Below are 19,298 nucleotides of genomic sequence, written 5' to 3' on the forward strand. Positions count from 1 at the left end.
CCGGGAGCCCGTCCGGCCTTACCCCGCCTGCGGCCCGCCTGGCTCCCCGCGCTGCTCCGCGCCACCGACGCGCGGGACGTCAGACGCCGCGGCGGGGCGGAGGTTGGGGGGGAGGGGAGCGGGGCCGGGGAGAGCGCCCCACCCCCTCCTCGTCTGCCCCCGCCCCCGCTCGGCCGGCTCCGGAGCCCAGCCCCCCAGCCCCGAACCTGGGGGCCCGCACCCCCCGGCGTCGCCGGCGGCGCGAGGACGACGATTAGCAATAATTGTTTTGTAATTGATGATGGAGTTGGAGGGTGACTCACACTTTTCGGGCGCATGCTTGGGGTTCCCGAGTCAACTTCTTGAGAGCCGACCTTAAATTTCTAATAAAGTGTGGTTTGGTTGGGAGGGGTTGCGGTTAAGGTTAATCGACGTTTTCTTAAAGGGCTTCGTGGGGTCCACGAAGGAATGGCTCCGGGGCGGCAGGGTTTGACGGAGTGATGCAATTCAGTGAACGTGTTTGAAAGGCATTCCTTTCCTGTTCTGTCTCTTTTGGGGTAGAAACAGTTTTATTGTCCGGAATTAAGCTCTAGTTAAATGGGAGGGCCAGGATTGGGTGGTTGTGCAGTATTTTTTTCTGAGAACGTGGAAGAAAATGCAGCTTCGAAACATATTTTCCTGCTCTTGTCCATAGGCTGGGAAGAGACTCTAGGGAGATATTTGGGACTGATAGTGTGTGGGTGCATTCCTTCAGTTACTATTTTCCAGGTTTCCAAATTCCGTGAATAACAGTTATTAACCGTTTTCATTATTGACATCAGGAATTGACAGTAGTATCCTTCCGGACAGAATTATTTTGGGACTATTAAATGATGTAAATAGATAATTACAGAATATAAAAATACACTTTTTAAAATTTTTAAATGTTTATTTATTTTGAGGGAGGGCTGCACACACTAGTGGAGGAGGGGCAAAGAGAGAATCTCAAGCAGGCTCCACACTGCCCACACCTTGGTGAGAGTCCTTGGAAGCCAACGACTGGGCCACCCAGGCGCCCCTAAAAATACATTTAAGTGGGTGCTTTTTCTTATCACAAATATACCTGATCACACGGAAAAGAAAAAGCCTGAACAGTAAATTAACTATAGGGAAGGGTTTTGTTTTGTTTTTTTACATCAATCGTGTTTAGAACTCGATGCTCTTCCACACTGGTTCCTTTGAAAGCCTGTGCACCTTATTCTATGCTCCTGTGCTCACACCACTAGTATAACTAACTTTAATTTGTAAACATAAAAATTATTAACTTAGACTATAGCTCCCTATTTCCTTATATGCTACTTACATCAAATAAAAAAGGCAATTATCTTAAAAAAGATGTTAACTGAAAAAAGGAAAGCATAGAATGTGCCCCCCAAAATATGGCAACACAGTGCTTATTTTAAAATGGATTCATTTAATATTCTCAAAGTCTTGAACTAAGCAGTCTTAGATAGACACAGTTACCAAATTTTCATGTTTTTGTATAGACCAATATCTGAATTATGGAACTATTTTATTTTAACCTGAGATACTTAATTCTTACAGTAGCACATTCACCAATAACAAAATTCTATTAGTAACACTACCACACAATGGAACTTAAAAATTAAAACTATTACAGGGGTGCCTGGGTGGCTCAGTTGGTTAATCCTAAAACGTCGGCTCAGGTCATAATCTCCCAGTTAGTGGGTTCCAGCCGGGTATGGGCTCTGTGCTGACAGAGCCTGGAACCTACTTTGGATTCTGTGTCTCCCTCTCTCTGCCCCCCCCAGTCCCCAATAAATAAACATTAAAAAATTTTAAATTATTACAAAAAAAATAAAAATTATTATCATCTGCTGGGGGTATAAAAATAACATCATAAAGAAATAAGTACCCCCCCCCAAACTGTATGAAAATTAGGTTTTTAAACTAAAAATTAAATTCTTGGGGCATCTGGTTGGCTCAGTTGGTTAAGAGTTGACTCTTGATTTCAGCTCAGGTCTTGGTGTCAGGGTTGGTGAGACTGAGTCCCGTGTGGGGCTCTGTGCTGAGAGCAAGGAGCCTGCTTGGGATTTTCTCCCTCCTTCTCTCTGTCCTCCCCCATGGGTGTGCATACACATGCTCTCAAATAAACTTAAAAAAACTTTTAAATTCTCTAAGAAATATTTCAAATATATAATCATTTCCAGATTGGTTACCAAATTTTTTATACATAAGATGTGGGGGACTAAAACTAATTTTATCATGTTAAGTGCAGGTGTATTTACCAAGCTCTCTATCTTCTAAGGATCTAGAAGACTTGAAATGTAACAAAGTTAATGTCATTTAAAGAGTTTCATGGATCTTAGTTTTAAATTATAGAAAACATCACATGTAATTAAACTCAATTACACAATTTAAAAACAATACCAGTGTGTCATTCATGAATTAGGAAGTTCCAGTTTGATTTTCCAATTTGAATTGTTTTTTCATATTTATTTATTGAGAAAGAGAGAGAGCATGAGTGAGGAAGGACAGAGAGAGAGAGACACAGAATCCCAAGCAGGCTCCAGGCTCTGAGCTGTCAACACAGAGCCCTACGCAGGGCTCAAACTCAAGAGCTGTGAGATCATGACCTGAGCCGAAGCTGGACGCTTGATCGACTGAGCCACCCAGATGCCCCTCCAATTTGAAAGTAATTCTATGCTGAATTTATTACTTCTTTTCATTTTATATAGAAGTTGGTATTTGTTCTGTCACTTCTTTGCACTTATTATTTCCACTAAAATATACTTCATGTTAATTTATAGACACTATAGGAGTCATACTTTTAGTATTAAAATAAAAAGTTTTATTTATTTAAAAATGTTAAAAACACAATTCCTGTAGGAAAAAAAATTCTGAGTTTTTTTTTTAATTCATGATAGGATTCAGAGCAATTATTTGTCAGTGGTTGAAAGGGTGACTAGGATGTCTGAACCTGGGGTCTTCTTTAAAATTAAGTTTTGGTTCCACCCTATAGATCTATCGAATCACACTCTCATAGGATGGGGTCTAAGACTGACTTAGTATATATTATTTTAATATATACAAATTATTTCAATTTAGGAAGTCCAATCAAATCCCATAATGGTCTGTAAGGTAATCTAAGACTGCTGATGTGCTTGACAAAGCGTTAAATACTCTTTTTTCCTGCCTTGAGGTTATCTTTTCCATCATGTACATTAAATGTTGATGGAAACACATATAAGGAGTTCCAAGTTCAAGAGCAATGTCAACCCAGTCCCAGATGCATTTCAGTGGGGTTTCTTCATATCCAGCAAACATGGCGGGGTTTGCTAAGAGTCCTCTTGCAACCATCACACCTATGAATTAAAGCACATCACATTTGTCCACACATGAAGAACTCATGGTTATGAGGTCAAACCTAATGAAACAAACTGAGAATACTGAAAAATAAAGTATTATTACAAGGTTTCTCAATACCCGTATATTAGTCTAATTAAATTATAAAACAATTTTATATGTTTGTAAGTCAAGAACGTTTGAACGTGCTTGTAAGAAATAAAAAAAATCTTTTTTAAGACTTTTATATTAAACGATTAGTCTCTAGGGTTTTTTTTGGGGGGGGGGTGGTTAATCCGGATTGTCATAAATTGGGTATGCTTAGAGTTAGGTTTATCTGCATTCTCCCATTTAGCAATAGTTATCACAGGCCTTGGTATGCCAATAATTTAAGGGGGTAATAAAACTATGTCGTTGTATGTGCCTTTGGCTCCTATAACAACTTGGTGTTCACTAATTCTCATTTCGATTCCAGATGTTCTATTTTATTAATAGGCTATCTTCCAGATAGCCTTAACTGGTCACTCATTGGATACGATGGTGGCAGAAAAGTAACTGACTTAATTTACCCCAGTTAAAACAACCTACTGTTTCTAAGTAGAAGAGTTAATAAATGATTTAGCTTAAATCAGTACAACAGGAAAATATGGCTCCATTTTATGGGCCCAGCATGCTTCTGCTGTGAGATTCTGCTATTACGGCTCCATTTTAAAGACAAATAATGAAAACTCACATTAACGTTACTCTCCTACGCCTACTTTTTTTTTTTTTTTTGGTAATTAAAAGACAAAAAGCTCAGGTACTTATTTCTTACCATCTGTCCCAGTAATATGCCACACATTTTCTGCTTCTTTTAAGCTTCTGATATCTCCATTAGCAATTACAGGTATAGACATATTTTCCTTAATTATTTTAATGGCCTCATAGTGAACTGGCTGATGTCTTTCTTCAACAGTTCTTCCATGGACTGTAATCCAAGAAACTCCTGTTGCCTCAGCCTTTCGACAAAGATCTACAGTTCTTGTAAGGTCATCATGGATCCTATAATTTCAAAATTAAATCAGTCTATTCACAGCACACAAATCTTAATGCTAAAACTAATACGCTAGATAAAAGATTTCATCTGATACATTATTTAGTTAGCTTTGTTATATTATCACTACCTGCTACTATTAGAAAGGCTTTGTTCAGAGATCAGTTCCCACTTTAGACCTCAAATTTAGCTATTTCACTATTGGCAACAATAGGATGACAAATAAATTTTACCTTACCTACTCCTTCCCCCTTTTAGCTTTGATAACTGAAAAGGTCATCCAAGACTGTCATGGAGGAATTGGAAGATGGTACCCTAATATCTGCTGTGTATGCTCCAAACCACAAGTGGGAGAATAGAATACATTATTATGAAATGTTAACTTTTCACCAAAAGACTGATTCCTGCCTTATTGTCTTTTCATTGTGAAATTTTCGTGCAAATATTATTACTGTTTTTTCTATTCTTGGTACCAGGAATGTTTCTTAGCATTATTAATTAAGCAGTATGTGAAAGGGAAAGTTTTTAATAATAAAGGGAAGTTTTATTTTCTATTAAAAAATACAAAAAGGAAGTTGTTCTCTTTATAAATAAAAATTATGGTACACATTCATTTACTAAATGTCCTGTTTCAACACTTCCATACATAAACTACCAATTTATTAAGGATGGATACCCCTATACTCTTAGACAAAAGGAATATATTTTTCTTTTCTAAGTAATGGACTATCTTGTTAATAGTTTGAAATATTGTCTTTACCTTATTTTAATAGATACTGAAAATCTGGGATTTTCCACTTGATTTCTCACTTGTTTCACCATATCTCGAACAACCTCTGGCTTGTTTATTAAGCAAGCTCCATAACCTTCTGCCATTGCCCACCTTTATAAAGCAGACATATCAAATGAACTGTAAATAGCTGGAAGAGAAGACAGAATTCTAAAAGCACTGTAAATGCATCTATTTATCTACCTTAGCAACCTGGAATGGAATCAGATTTTTATAATTCATAGATCCAACATTTTAAAGTGGATCAATATGAGATAAGGAAAGCATGTTCCCAGATCAAAAAGTACTTAGGAAAAATGGTTTTCATTGGCAAGTGAGAAAATTAAATTAAAATTCATTCAACCAAAACAGACTTAGGTATTTGTAATTAATTGCAATTACTTCAGATTTTTAAAATTCCAAATTTGATGTTTATTATACATAACAAGACATTTTATTAATCTTAATAATAGAAAGATATTTTTGGCTGACAGCATTCCAGTACCACTAAACAGCTTATTTAACTCTCCTAATGAGTATACAAATATGTCTAATCTGGTTTGGATTATGATGTACCTAAAACCTTGATTTTATTCTTTGGACATATTTTGAATTATTGACAGATAGTCTAATACAGTGCCAAGAACACAGGGATATTGTTGTCAAATTAAGCATTGCATCAATACCCAGTTAGACTCAACCAAATAACTATGGTATAGAAAGGAAAGGTAATTATAAGAAGGTATTCTTATAGAGCAAATTAATTAGGAGAAAACAAGTGGCCATCTCTCAAATCATAGAATCATAGTTTCTTGTTTGACATGGCAGTAAAAATTCATGTTAGGGAGGACCATAAATGTTCAAGTCTTATATAACTACTTATGGATGATGTTCGAGGCAGACCTACACATAGAAAAAATTCTAGTGTGAGGTGACACAAAACTTATCAAAGGTCTATATATTGTTTAAGGCATCAGAAAATACCTTTGCATATATATGTTCCTAAATTATCTTCCTTTATTTTTTCTTCTTATTTGGAGCTCAAGTGCTTTAACTCTATTTTCTTTACTTTCTAATTCTTGGAAAATTGGAGACATAGTTTACCATGTTCACATAGTTTTTTTCTAATTTTTTTTGAAAATTCTTCCAACTTCTTTGAGCTTTACCTCTGAGGGCAACCACAGTTAATGTCTATTCCATTCGCGTAAGGGCAGACTATACGAGCAGCATCAGATAAAAGTCTTGCATCATTAGCAGCAAACTGAACAATCAATGGGCAATCACCTGATAAAACAAATAGCTCAACATCAAAATTCACAGAAATGTGCACGCGCACGCACACACACACACACCACCAAACTCTTCATGTTTGTACGGAATAACGTAACTACATTTAGCCTAAAAAGCATTTGTTGAAACAAGATAGCATTAAACTAATTTTAAACATTTTAAATTAAAAGTAATTTACATTTAGTACAAATTCAAACAGTATAAAATTTGATAAAATGAAAACTATAACACTCTTGACAAACATCCCATTTCCAAAGGTGGGAATTAGTTAATTGTATTCCAGAACAATTTTACTTATACCTGTAAAATTTAAACAAACGTGAACATGCTATACACATTTCTATGCCTACTTTTTTTTAATCCCCTAATGTGTCTGGGAGCTGTACTTAGACCTATTTTCTTTTTAGTAGCATATTCTTCTGTATGGATGAACCATACAGTGTTCTTCTATATTGTTTTTCATTTGTGGCTTTTGCAAACAATGCTATGATGAGAACCTATTACATACATGCTACTCTGAGTATATTCATCAGGTAAATTCCCATGAATGTAACTGCTGGATAGGCATCTAATATTTTGATAGACATTACAAAGTTTTCTTTCAAAAGAGTTTAACAATATAGATGCACAATGCTATGGATGAAAGTTCTTGTTTCCTTACAAACATAGTCTACATTGTATAAACAACAGTGTGTATTTTTATTTGTAGGCTCTTTCTACATAGTCTTTGTCTATTTTTCTACGCATAATTTTTCTTTTCATTGTTCCTCATTTTCTTTAAAAATTTTTTTTTTTTTTGGTTTATTTATTTATGAGAGAGAGACATCATGAGTGGGGGAGGGGCACAGAGAGAGGGAGACACAGAATCCAAAGGATGCTCCAGGCTCTGAGCTGTCAGCACAAGTCCAATGCAGGGCTCGAACTCACAAACCATGAGATCATGACCTGAGCTGAAGTTGGATGCTTAACTGAACTGACTGAGCCACCAAGGTGCCCCTTTTGTTCCTCATTTTTCAATTATTCTTTTATAAAACAAAAGAAATCAGCTCTAAAATTATGAGTATCTATTGTAAAAATTATAAATATCTTCCCCAGGTTTTGGTTTGTCTGAGTACGTGCATGCTCCTTTCTTACGTATAAAAGTTTACGTTTTAATATAGCAAATGTGTTAGATCTTTTCCTAGGTTTTACAGGACATATTTTTATCATCTTTTTTTGGGTTAGTGTTATAAACTCTGCATAAATGTATTTTAATTTTTCTAAAGTTCTTTTGAGGACTACCTATATGAGATTCACTGAGTGTTTGACAAAATGCAGATTTCTGAGTGTCACCCTTGTTCCACTGATTTGGATTTTTTTTTTTTTTTAACATTTATTTTTGAGATACAGAGAGAGACAGAGCATGAGTGGGGACCTAACTGACTGATCCACGCAGGCGCCGCCCACTGATTTGGAATTTCTATGGCAATTCACTGATTTACAGGACTATTACAAGATAGGAGAATTTGCTTTTCCCTGAGGATATAGGATATTTTTCTTTTTATAACTCAGAGTTATAGAATTTCAATTTAATAATTGTTTATTGGTCTAATATATTTTCAACACAGGGCTAGAAGCTAAGGATACAAATCAATGAGAGATAATTTCAGACTTCATGGAGCCCATAGTCTAGTGGATGAGATACAGGCCTACAAAGAGGAAATTGTAATACAGTAGGATTAAGTACAACACAAAGTCTGTATTTAACAGAGGACAAGAGTGGAGGGTGATCAGGCAAGCTGCTTGGCCAAAAACTTTGAGAGCTGGATTAAGAAGCATGTAGTGTCGTTTGCCAGACAGCTCTGGATCTGGGGGACAGGCATGGCTGAGAAAAGGATATTTATTCTAGGTAGAGAAGTATGAGAGGATGGGGCATATTCAGGGACTTAAGTTAGTATTTTTAAAGAATAAAGTTGGTGGGATGTGGAGAGAAACTAATGGAACATAAAGCTGCAAAGGTGTATTCAGAGGCTGGATCATGTGGAACGTTATACATTATTCACAGGTGTCAGGATTTTTTTTTAAAGTAATCTCTACCTACCTAACCTGGGGCTCATACTCACCACCCTGAGATCAGGAGTCCATACTCTACCAATAGGGCCAGCCAAACACCCTGACAGGCACTGGAATTTTACTCTTTAGGCCACTGGTTGTTAATCTTTACTCAGGATCACCTGGAGGGCTTTTTAAAAAAGATTGCTGGACCACATACCCAGAATTTCTGATTCAGTGGGCCTGGGGCTTTTCTTTTCTTTCTTTCTTTCTTTATTCTTCTTTCTTTCCTTCCTTTTCTTTTCTTTTCTTTTTTCTTTTCTTCTCTCTCTCTTTCTTTAAGTAGGGTCCATGCTGGAGCTTGAACTCATGACCCTGAGATCAAGACCTGAGCTGACACCAAGAGCTGAAAGCTCAGTAGACTGAACCACCCAGGTACCCCGGAAATTTCTATTTCTAACAAGTTTCCAAATGATGCTGATGCTGCTGGTGTGGGCCATTACCCTTTGAGAACCACTGCTTTAGGCCACTGAGAGGTCTAAGAAGGATTTTAAGCAGGATAGAGATGTGATCAAATTTACATTCTACAAAGGTCACTTTGGGCTATTTGGAGGTTGGTTTGGAATGGGGCAAGACTGGAGGCAGTGAAATAGGAACCTAATAGCTCAACTGAGAGAATGGGGCCCTAAGGAAGGCTGACCTCACACTTAGATATATTGTCCATAGTTTACAAGACACTGAATAAAAACATACTTAAAAAACTAAAAGATTTAAAAATAAAATCTCTGAATTGTGTTGTTTCTGATTAGACAAGATTTTTTACTTTTTAAGTCTTATAAAGTCAGCAAACTCTGGGTTTCACATACCTTGTTTTTTTTTTTTTAAATGTTTTTTTTTTTAACGTTTTATTTATTTTTGAGACAAAGAGAGACAGAGTATGAATGGGGGAGGGGCAGAGAGAGAGGGAGACACAGAACCAGAAGCAGGCTCCAGGCTCTGAGCCATCAGCCCAGAGCCCGACGCGGGGCTCAAACTCACGGACCGCGAGATCGTGACCTGAGCTCAAGTCGGACGCTTAACCGACTGAACCACCCAGGCGCCCCCACATACCTTGGTTTGTAGTAAATTCGCTGTCTCTGGCTTTTATAGATTTGACAAAATCAGCAGCAACTATCATTGGTGTATAACACAGATCACAACTGTATCTTCTTACTAGTGTTCTAAAAGCCAACCTGTGAGCATACAAGACTATAATTAGGCATTTTGAAAACACCATAATCATATGTACGCCCAAATTTAATTTAATTATTAAATATTTATTAGAAGAAAGTTCTGCCTTTAAAGGATAGAATAGATATACTTTTCCCCATTCTTGCTGTGAAAAAGAAAGCCGAAGTTGGAGTCATTTGCCCCCCATGACAGCAAACCAAAACTTACAGTTTCAACCTATCCCAGGAATGTGACCTTTTAAAAGTTAACCTGAAATTGCTTGATCAGCAATAGTAAGGTAATCTCTATGATAAACAAACAAACAAACAATGCTGTTGTTCCCTTCCCCAAAGATTGGCCTGAACCAATCCTTTCTCTTCTTTTGCTAATAACTTCTTGTTCTACCCTCCTTCCCGTAAAAACCTCCCATTTAGTACAACTCCACGGAGCACCTCCTACTTGTTAAGCGGGATGCTGTCTGATTCATGAACTGCTTAATAAAGCCAGTGAGAGCTTCAAATTTACTCAGTTGAAATTTGTTTAACACTGCTCAGTATATTATATATAAAACAAATATTAGAAAACTCCGAAAGGTGGAGAGAAGACAGCAGACAGGCTAATAACCATGGGACCTGAGGAAAAACAGTGGTAAGTTCTCTGGGTTTCCTTTTGGCCTCAAATATCCCAGATTTGGACTTGAAGAAGCTGGCAACCTGGAAATACCAATGAGTGCAGACAAAAAGAGCCCCACAAAAGTCAGCTCTCTCTAACCAAAGGACTAGGAAATGGGGAAGCCTAGCAAGACAGAACAATTTTAGAGAATGATGGCTCTACTCCAGCCAAACACCAGAGAGAAAGCCGTGGCCCCACCTCTAGAAGCAAAGGTTGAGCGGAGAGCTTAGACTTTTACCTCTCCAAGGCTGTGCAGTAAGATGCTCCAACACCCCTCCTTCCATAGTGTGTCAGAGAAGGCCAGGTAGGGAGCTGGACTTTAATACTTTCTGGCAGGTAACTTTAACTTTCTCCCTTCCCAGTCTCAAGTAGTATCAAAGGATGCTTAGTGAAGGGGCTATGCCTTTCAACGTAGCAGAGCAGTTATCAAGCTCCCCTCTCCACGGTGAGCTGGAACTCTGACACCAGCCCTCAACCTCAGCAATAATGACACTTTGTCCCCAGAGTGTCAAAGGAGACCAAATAGGGAATCTGGACTTCTACTTTCATACCACAGTAATGAGGTAGTGCTTTCTTATTCCTTTCCTGCTATAGTGATGTCGGGGAAAAAAAAAGTTAAAACAGAAGGTTCAATATTGAGAATCAATCTATATAATCTACCACATTAAAAGGCTAAAAGAAAAATCACATGATTATATCAATCAATGCAGAAAAAGCATTTGACAAAATAATATTCATGATTAAAAAAAACCTTCAGGAAAACAGGAATAGAAAGGCACTTTCTCAACTTGATAAAGAGCATCCACAAAACCTCCTACTGCTAGCATACTTAAAGGTGAAAAATAGAATATCCTCTTGATCAAGAACAAGGCAGGGGCACCTGGGTGGCTCATTCGATTAAGCATCTGACTTTGGCTCAGGTCGTAATTTCGCAGTTTGTGAGTTCAAGTCCCGTATTGGGCTCTATGCTGACAGCTCAGAGCCTGGAGCCTGCTTTGGATTCTGTGTCTCCCTCTCTCTCTCTCTCTCTGCCCCTCCCCTGCTCATGCTCGGTCTTTCTCTCAAAAATAAATAAACAAGAAAAAAAATTTAAAAAAATTCTTCCGGGAATTCCAGCAAGATATTTTGTAGATAAAGACAAGATCATATTGAAATTTATTTGGAAAGGCAAAGGAACTAGAATAGCTAAAACAATATTGAGGAAGACATATAAATGGGAGGAATCAGTCTACCCAACTTTTATTAATTAAATGGCTACAGTAATCAAGATTGTGTAGTATTGGTGGAGAAACAGACACATAGATCATAGAATAGAATAGGGAATGCAGATAAAAAACACATGACTTTTTTTTTTTTTTTTCAAATTTGAGAGAGCAAGAGAGGAGAGAGAGAGAGAATCCTAAGCAGGCTCTATCTCATGCTCAGCATGGAAGCGGACACGGGGCTTGATTTCACAACCCTGGGATGATGATCTGAGCCAAAATCAAGAGAAGGAGGCTCAAATGACTGAGCCATCCAGATGCTCCTGCCCGAATGATTTTTGACAAAGATGCAAAAAAAATTTAATACTGGAAAGAAAGCCTTTCACCAAATGTTGCTGAAGCAATTAGACATCCACAGGTAAAGAAACAAAACAAAAAATACCCCAAAAAACTCAACAAAACAACCCTAAACCTAAGCCTCACACTTATAAAAAATTAAGTAAAAATCGATTATGGACTTAAATGTAAAACAAAAAAACAAAGACTCTGGGGAAAAAAACTAGGAGAAAATCTTTAGGATCAAGAGCTACACAAAGTTTTCTTACATTTGACATCAAAAGCACAATTTTCAAAAGGAAAAACTGATAAATTAGACTAAATTATTAAAAAAAAAATTTTGCGGGGCGCCTGGGTGGCGCAGTCGGTTAAGCGTCCGACTTCAGCCTGGTCACGATCTCACGGTCCGTGAGTTCGAGCCCTGCGTCAGGCTCTGGGCTGATGGCTCAGAGCCTGGAGCCTGTTTCCGATTCTGTGTCTCCCTCTCTCTCTGCCCCTCCCCCGTTCATGCTCTGTCTCTCTCTGTCCCAAAAATAAATAAACGTTGAAAAAAAAAAAAATTAAAAAAAAAAATTTTTGCTCTGCAAAAGACTCTGTTAAGAGGATGAAAAGACAAGCTACATACTGGAAGAAAATATTTGCAAATCACATATCTGACACAGTAACAGTATCTAGAATATACAGATAACTCTCAAACCTCAGTAGTAAACAAAAACTCAACAACAAAAACCTGATATAAAAATGGACAAAAGGCTTGAGTAGACATTTCTCCGAAGAAGATATATATATATATATATATATATATATATATATATATGGCCAATTATCACATGAAAAAGTGCTAAACATCATTAGGGAAATATAAAACTACGGTAGGATACTTCACATCCATTAGGATGGCTACAGTAAAAATAAATAAACGATATAAGAATTGGTGAGGATGTTGAGGAATCAGAATTCTTATATACTGCTGGTGGGAATGTAAAAATGAAAAACAATACAGCAGTTCCTTAAAAAACTGAAAATAGAATTGTCATATGATCCAGCACTCTCTTCTGGGCATATACCCAAAAGAACTGAAAGACATATTTATACATCCATGTTCACAGCAATATTATTTGCAATAGCCAAAAGATGGAAGCAACCCAAGCATGCATCAATGCATATATAAAATGTAGTATATGCATACAATGGAATTGCATTCATCCTTAAAAAAAGAACGAAATTCTGATATATGCCAACATGGATGAACCTTTAGGATATTATGCTAAGTGAGATAAGCCAGTCTCAGAAAAAGAACTATTGTATGATTCCACTTATATGAGGTACCTAGAGTAGTCAAATTCAAAGAGAGATAAAGTAGAATGATGGTTGCCAGGGGATGGGGGGGGGGGGCGGGTGGGGGAAATAAAGAGCTATTGTTTACTGGATGTAGAGTTTCAGTTTTTTTAAATGAAGAGTTTTATGACAATGTGTATGCATTTAATATCACTGAATTGTAAACTTATAAATGTTTAAAATGGTAAATTTTAAGTTGAATTTACCACAATTGAAAAAAATTTTAAAGACTGACTCAGTAGTAAAAAAGCAAACAATCCTATTAGACTATTGGCCAAAGACATAAAGAAACATTTCTTTAGCAATATACAGATGGTAAGTCAACACAGGAAAACATTTTCAACATCACTACCTGTAAGGGAAATGGATATTAAAACCATAGTGAGATATCACTACACACCTATCATATGGCTAAAATAAAAAGTATGGTGAGGATTATTAAAAGTTGGTGAGGATGAGGAAAAACTAGATCCCTCATACGCTGTTGATGGAAGTGTGAAACAGGATAGACACTCTGGAAAATTTGGCAGTTTCTTAAAAAACTAAACATATAGTTACCCCATGACCCCCAGCAATGTAGTTGCAGGGATTTGTCTCAGACATAAAGTCTTATATTCAAACAAAAACCTCTGTATGAATGTTTATATTTACTTAATATTCTTTTATCTAATATTCACTATATGTTTATAGCTGGGAGTTACAAGCACTATCTTTATCTATAGATATAAAAAGTGAGGTTTGAAGGGGTTAATTGTTTACTTGGGGCCCCACACATAACAGGTAAACGATAACATCAGCACCCAAGCCTAGATCATGATTTCAAAGCTAGGTGTTTGATGATCCTAATGTGGTGGGGTGGTCTTAACTTTAAAAATCAGAGCATAAGAAGGAAATCAAATCTTAGTTCTTCAACCATTTAATAATACTTACTTTGAATACCGAACCATTGGAGCACAGACTTTCACCAGCTGCCCAGAATGAAACATTTCTATTGGATCTCTTTTTCTTTCTTGACATATTGTGTTTCGTATGCAGTCACTCTTCATGAATATAGATTTGTCTCAAATCTGAAAGACAGTTTGCATAGAGAAAAATTACTTTCATTAGATGAATTCCCATCATTTTAACAATTTCAATTGCCAAGAATATATATTTTTCGTCAGGCTTGTGGGCTCAGGAATCTTTTTAGCTTCTTTTCACACTATCAAATAGGATACTACAGAATCCTGTCTCTGTAAGTCACTGACAGTTTTTAGTACACTATGAAATCATCACGTTTATATATTCAGTACAAATTATGCTCGTTCGTGTCAAACACTAACAATTTCAAGTTCTATACTTAACACACTAAAGTAACATTTTCTGCTCAAATTAATAAATGCTCAAGATGTGGAAAAATACAAGGGTTTTTCTTAGGATACCATGGTTTTTCGTGTAACATTTTAAATTTCCCATGTTGCTTTGTTTGGTATTACAAACCAGAAAAAAATTTAATTTGAATAATTTCATATGTATATGCCTGGCACTTTGAAATACCTTGTTTTATACGGGAAAGCTAAATGGCATTAACTGAACAACTTTAAGTAGTGTTTCAAAAGATTTACTGGTCTGTTTGAGGTTTATTCTTATTCACAAATCCTATTCTGAATCAGAAGGCAAACCAACCTTTACTAAAAAAAAAATTAAATGTGGTATCATCTAGCCAAAATTTCAATTATAATCAGATAATTCCATAGTAAATCACTTTTATACCCAAAGAGGTACAAGTGATTAAATTAGGTAGTTCATAAGTGTTTCTAAAGTTGTTATATCTAAAATCCTATCATTATATAGTGTTGGCTGCTTTCCATATTTCAGTTTCTGGCCTTAATTACTTAGCAACAGATATGGGCAAACTTTAGGAAGGTCTAATTGCTCAACCAGAAAATATAGCTAATCCAGAAAGTATTTTTATAATCTAAATAATTTCAGTTTTTTTAAATGTGTATTTATTTTTGTGAGAGAGAAAAAGAGAGAGAGAGCAGGAGGTGGGGGGGAAGGGCAGAGAGCAAGGGAGACACTGAATCTGAAGCAGGCTCCAGGCTCTGAGCTGTCAGCAGAGTCCAATGCAGGGCTTGAACCCACAAACTGCGAGATCATGACCTGAACCAAAGTCAGATGCTCAACCGACTGAGCCACCCAGGTGCCCCTCAATTTCTTGAGGTAGAATGTATAGTTAAAATAAACTACTTTTACTGATCACTGCTCAGTCTGACTTAACAAAGTTACTAGCTTATCTCTTTTTTAAAAATAAAAATTATGATTAGAACAATGTAGGCCCCCACACACAGGTAAAACATAAGCAACAAAAAGGCAGTTCCTTTTTATGAACATCTTCTCTCTCGCATTTCATATCCAGGTTATGCCACCCCTGCTCATTCAAGTCAGAAACCTGGGGCTTATCATCCTTTGCTTCTTCATCTCCCACAAGTGTGTCAACCAAGTAGTACTTTCAATTAAATCTTGAGCGTATCTTCACTGCCCAGTCTGTGTACTTATAGTCTCCCATCTTGATAACTCTGATAATCTCCTCTGAATCCCAGATAGAGTTGATCTTACTTACCCACTGCACCCTAGGGTCTCCTGTTATCATAGGCACTTGTAATTACTTTTTATTTATTTTGAAAGAGAGAGAGAGAGAGAGAGAGAGAGAGCGTGAGCGAGGGGCAGAGTGAGATGGAGAGAATCTCAAGCAGGCACTATGCTGTCAGTGCAGAGTATGACCTGGAGATTTATTTCGTGAACTGTGAGACCATGACCTGAGCCAAAATCAAGAGTTGGATCCTTAACCAGCTGAGCCACCCAGGGGCCCCAGCACTTGTAATTACTTTTATAGAGCATAGTATTAACATGTCAGTTTCTTCTCCAGTTTTTGAGGGCATGGACATGTATTGATTCATTTAACAAATATTAAGCTCCTGCTACGTGCTGGGAAAATAAATGAAAATACATTTCCTGTGTCCTTAAAAATGTATGACATACTTACACAAAATAACAGTTCTGATACATACACTTAGACACAATTTAACTGTTGTGGGAATAATTGTCTAGAGAAAGCAGGGGAGTCACCAACAGTGGCAGAGGGAAAACTTGAGCTGACATATGTGGGAGATGGGGGATTGTCCTGTTATAGAGAGCAACACACATAGAACCACAGAGGCTTGAAAATGCTTGATGTTTTCAGTGAACCATTAGTAGTCATGTTATTTCATCAGACTAGAGAGGAAGTGAGGTTTAGAAAATCATGGGCCTTATATTCCCTTATATTAATATTTTTTTATACTGTAGGGTCTTGTTTCTAAACCATTTTTCCACCTCCACGGGTGATTTTTCGTATGTGCTCAACATGTTAATATGCGCATGAGATACTTCCATACACAGCAATTATTTTTTTACAGGCTGTACGTCTCTCCTTGTATTATTTGTCAATGAAACATTTTAACAGGAAAATGACATGGTTTCTGATTTAGAAAGATTTCACTGGATGGGGTAGGGCTTTTGGCAAAATATGAGAAAGGAGGCTATCGTAGTAAGCCAGGCCAAATGCATAATGAATGTCTGACCTGGGACTCTAGGAATAAGAAAAGAGAACACACTCAGGAGCTATTTAGAAATAAAAATAAACTGGCAAGATAGTTAGGAGGTGGAAATCACTTCAGGACAGTGAATGTTACATAGTATGAGAGAATTCTAGGATGATGTGTACAATTTGGCTTTTGAGGCTACATGGATGGCATTTCCAATTAATGAGACAGAAAACCAGAAGGAGGAATAGGTTTTAGCAGGGAAACACGAGTTCATATTTGGGCACACTGAACTTGAGGTGCTCATGGGATTTCCAGATGGTGATGCCTCAAAACTTTATACAGATATAGCTCAGGAAAAAGCTAGGGATATAGACTGAGGGTCATAAACCTTTAGGTGATAAGTTAAAACTAAAAACATAGACAAAATACTTGAGGGTGTCGTATCTTGCAAGAAATCCTTAGAAGCACCAACATTTAAGTAAAAGAGAAAAAGAATAATGCAAAAGGAGACAGAGAGATGAATTCTGGAGCTGGCAAGAATAAACCCGAAGAGTGATATTCAAAAACTGAAGAGAGGGGAGAGTATTAAGGAGGGTGGGGATAAGCATCTTAAACATCACAGAAAAGTAAAGCCTAAAAACCATCTAATAGGAGCTAAAGTCATTAGTGACTTTAGCAAGAACAATTTCATTCTCACTCATACTTGGTAGTTCTAGCACATGGCACAAAGACCTCCTTCACTACTTGCTGAATGAATAAACCAGTAGTTTTCAACCTTGGTTGTACATTAGAGTAATCTGGGGAGGTTTTTAAAAAACTTCTTTAATGTTTATTTATTTTTGAGAAAGAGAGAGAGAGAGGGCACAAGCAGGGGAGGGGCAGAGGGAGAGACACAGAATCCGAAGCAGGCTCCAGGCACTGAGCTGTCAGCACAGAGCCCGAGTAGGGCTTGAACTCATGAACTGTAAGGTCATGACCAGACCTGAAGTCAGAAGCTTAACCAAGTGAGCCACCCAGATGCTCCTATCTGGGGAGCTTTTAAGAATCAGGATGCTCATACCATACCCCAGATCAATTAGATGTGAACCTCTGGGCTTAGGATGCAGGTATAAGTGGGTTTTTAAAGCTCTCCAGGTGATTTCAATGTGTAGTTAGCTCAATAAACAAATCCATAAACTACAAAGCACCCGGTACAATTGTTCACAGGGGTTTCTGCTTTACTTATGAGCTCCTTTGGGACAGGATAGGAATTGGGTCTTCTTTGTAAACTCATGCAGGTGTGTATAGGTGGGACTCAAAACTCTTCCCTTAATGAACGAGTATTATGTAACTTTTCTAGAATCTTCCAAAGTAAAAGCCAAGGAAAGAAAAAGAACTCATAATTCAAAAAGAATACTTATTCATCAACATTAAAGAATACTTAAAAATTTTGTGTATTATGGATAATGAAATTTAATGTGAGTCTGAGCACCCCGCCCTTGACAATTCATGTGACCTCCATTCAGAACCAACAATTCTAGTCAGACCGTGACTGAGACGAAAAAATCAGGGAAAAACCTGAGACAAAGAGAAAACATAAGGCAGTATATTAAGAGGCTTGCTCACCTGAGTGGTTATGAGTATTAAATGCACAAAGTATTGTTATAGCACCTTTTTGAAATACTGTTAGAATCGAGAGAATCATGTAGCTCTGGAATAAGGAAAAACTGGTTCCCTATGTACAGAGAAAGTTATATTAGTCTTTTTATGTAGAAATGCATAACCTTCTTGCACAAGTGTGGTTAGCCTATTATCAGTATTCATCTTGGGAGAAATCTAAATGAATATTGCAGATATATTAGCAGAGAAGATAACGGGAATTAATCTAACTTCAATACTGATAGTTAAGATTTGGAAAATCCATCAGTCTGCAACAGGAAAAAGTTTGGTATCACTCATAGCATGTGGCTGAAACGGAGAGGAAGAGGAAGAAAAAGCTTAAGTTCACGGGAGGGCAGAAACGGATTCTGTCTTTTCTTGGTTCAGTCTTCCTTCTTCACCGACCTTTGGCTCTTCCTAACTCCTCACTACTCATTTCAGGCAAGCTTCCTTCCTAAGCTTTCCCTCCAGCCTTTACCCCAGGACAGCGCGCCAAGCCGTGTGACACATAAGGCTGGGAGTTACTAACTCCCCCAGCTGTGCTTGTGGAGTGCAAGAGAAACTCCCAGAAACCTCCGCTCTTCTGTCCAGCCTCCACCGAGAGGCCCCGGTTGTTAGGTTAAATACTTGCATACGCTACAGCAAGGTTCCGGAGCCCACCTTTTCTTCAACCGGGGGAACGATGCCAGCCCCAGGAGTGCGACGAGAGAAGGCGCGCGGCGCCAACCCCGCGGCCTCGGCTTCCCTCGCGCGCCGGGCCTTGGGTGCCCGCCAGCTCTGGGACCCACGCTGCTCCCAAGCCGGTGTTCGTCCAGCTGCGGCCGCTTAGCTGATTCTCCAAGCCAGCCAAGAGCCGCGCGGGCCGGGCGGAGCGGGCGGCGCAGACGTTG

At 37.8% G+C, this 19,298-nt stretch overlaps 2 protein-coding genes across 2 annotated transcripts in view; both read right to left on the reverse strand.

Moving 5' to 3' along the window:
- The window catches only part of LOC125156157 (B-cell receptor-associated protein 29), a 55,996-nt gene extending 55,863 nt beyond the window's left edge, over positions 1–133 (reverse strand). Inside the window, exon 1 of the mRNA XM_047841933.1 lies at positions 23–133. The gene's annotated coding sequence lies outside the window, so the exon portion shown is untranslated. The remainder of the gene's footprint in view (positions 1–22) is intronic.
- A 2,674-nt stretch (positions 134–2,807) lies between these two features.
- On the reverse strand, positions 2,808–19,274 carry DUS4L (dihydrouridine synthase 4 like). Its single transcript, XM_047841907.1, has 7 exons — positions 19,069–19,274; positions 14,135–14,271; positions 9,558–9,679; positions 6,293–6,410; positions 5,118–5,240; positions 4,139–4,365; positions 2,808–3,344 (listed from the first exon to the last, which is right to left on the reverse strand). The coding sequence occupies exons 2-7, from the start codon at positions 14,248–14,250 to the stop codon at positions 3,097–3,099; spliced, it is 954 nt and encodes a 317-aa protein (XP_047697863.1). The 5' UTR covers positions 14,251–14,271; positions 19,069–19,274; the 3' UTR covers positions 2,808–3,096.
- Between the last annotated feature and the right edge of the window lie 24 nt (positions 19,275–19,298).

Source organism: Prionailurus viverrinus, chromosome A2, assembly GCF_022837055.1.
Source record: "Prionailurus viverrinus isolate Anna chromosome A2, UM_Priviv_1.0, whole genome shotgun sequence".
Lineage (NCBI taxonomy): Eukaryota > Metazoa > Chordata > Mammalia > Carnivora > Felidae > Prionailurus > Prionailurus viverrinus.

What these genes read in the sequence shown, in the direction of transcription:
- DUS4L (XM_047841907.1), bottom strand. Translation starts at nt 14,250, where the DNA reads ATGAAGAGTGACTGCATACGAAACACAATATGTCAAGAAAGAAAAAGA. An exon ending in CCAATGGTTCGGTATTCAAA is followed by an intron (nt 9,680 to 14,134) that starts GTAAGTATTATT and finishes GTATGCTCACAG; the next exon opens with GTTGGCTTTTAGAACACTAG. An exon ending in AACTGTGGTTGCCCTCAGAG is followed by an intron (nt 5,241 to 6,292) that starts GTAAAGCTCAAA and finishes TGCTTTATAAAG; the next exon opens with GTGGGCAATGGCAGAAGGTT.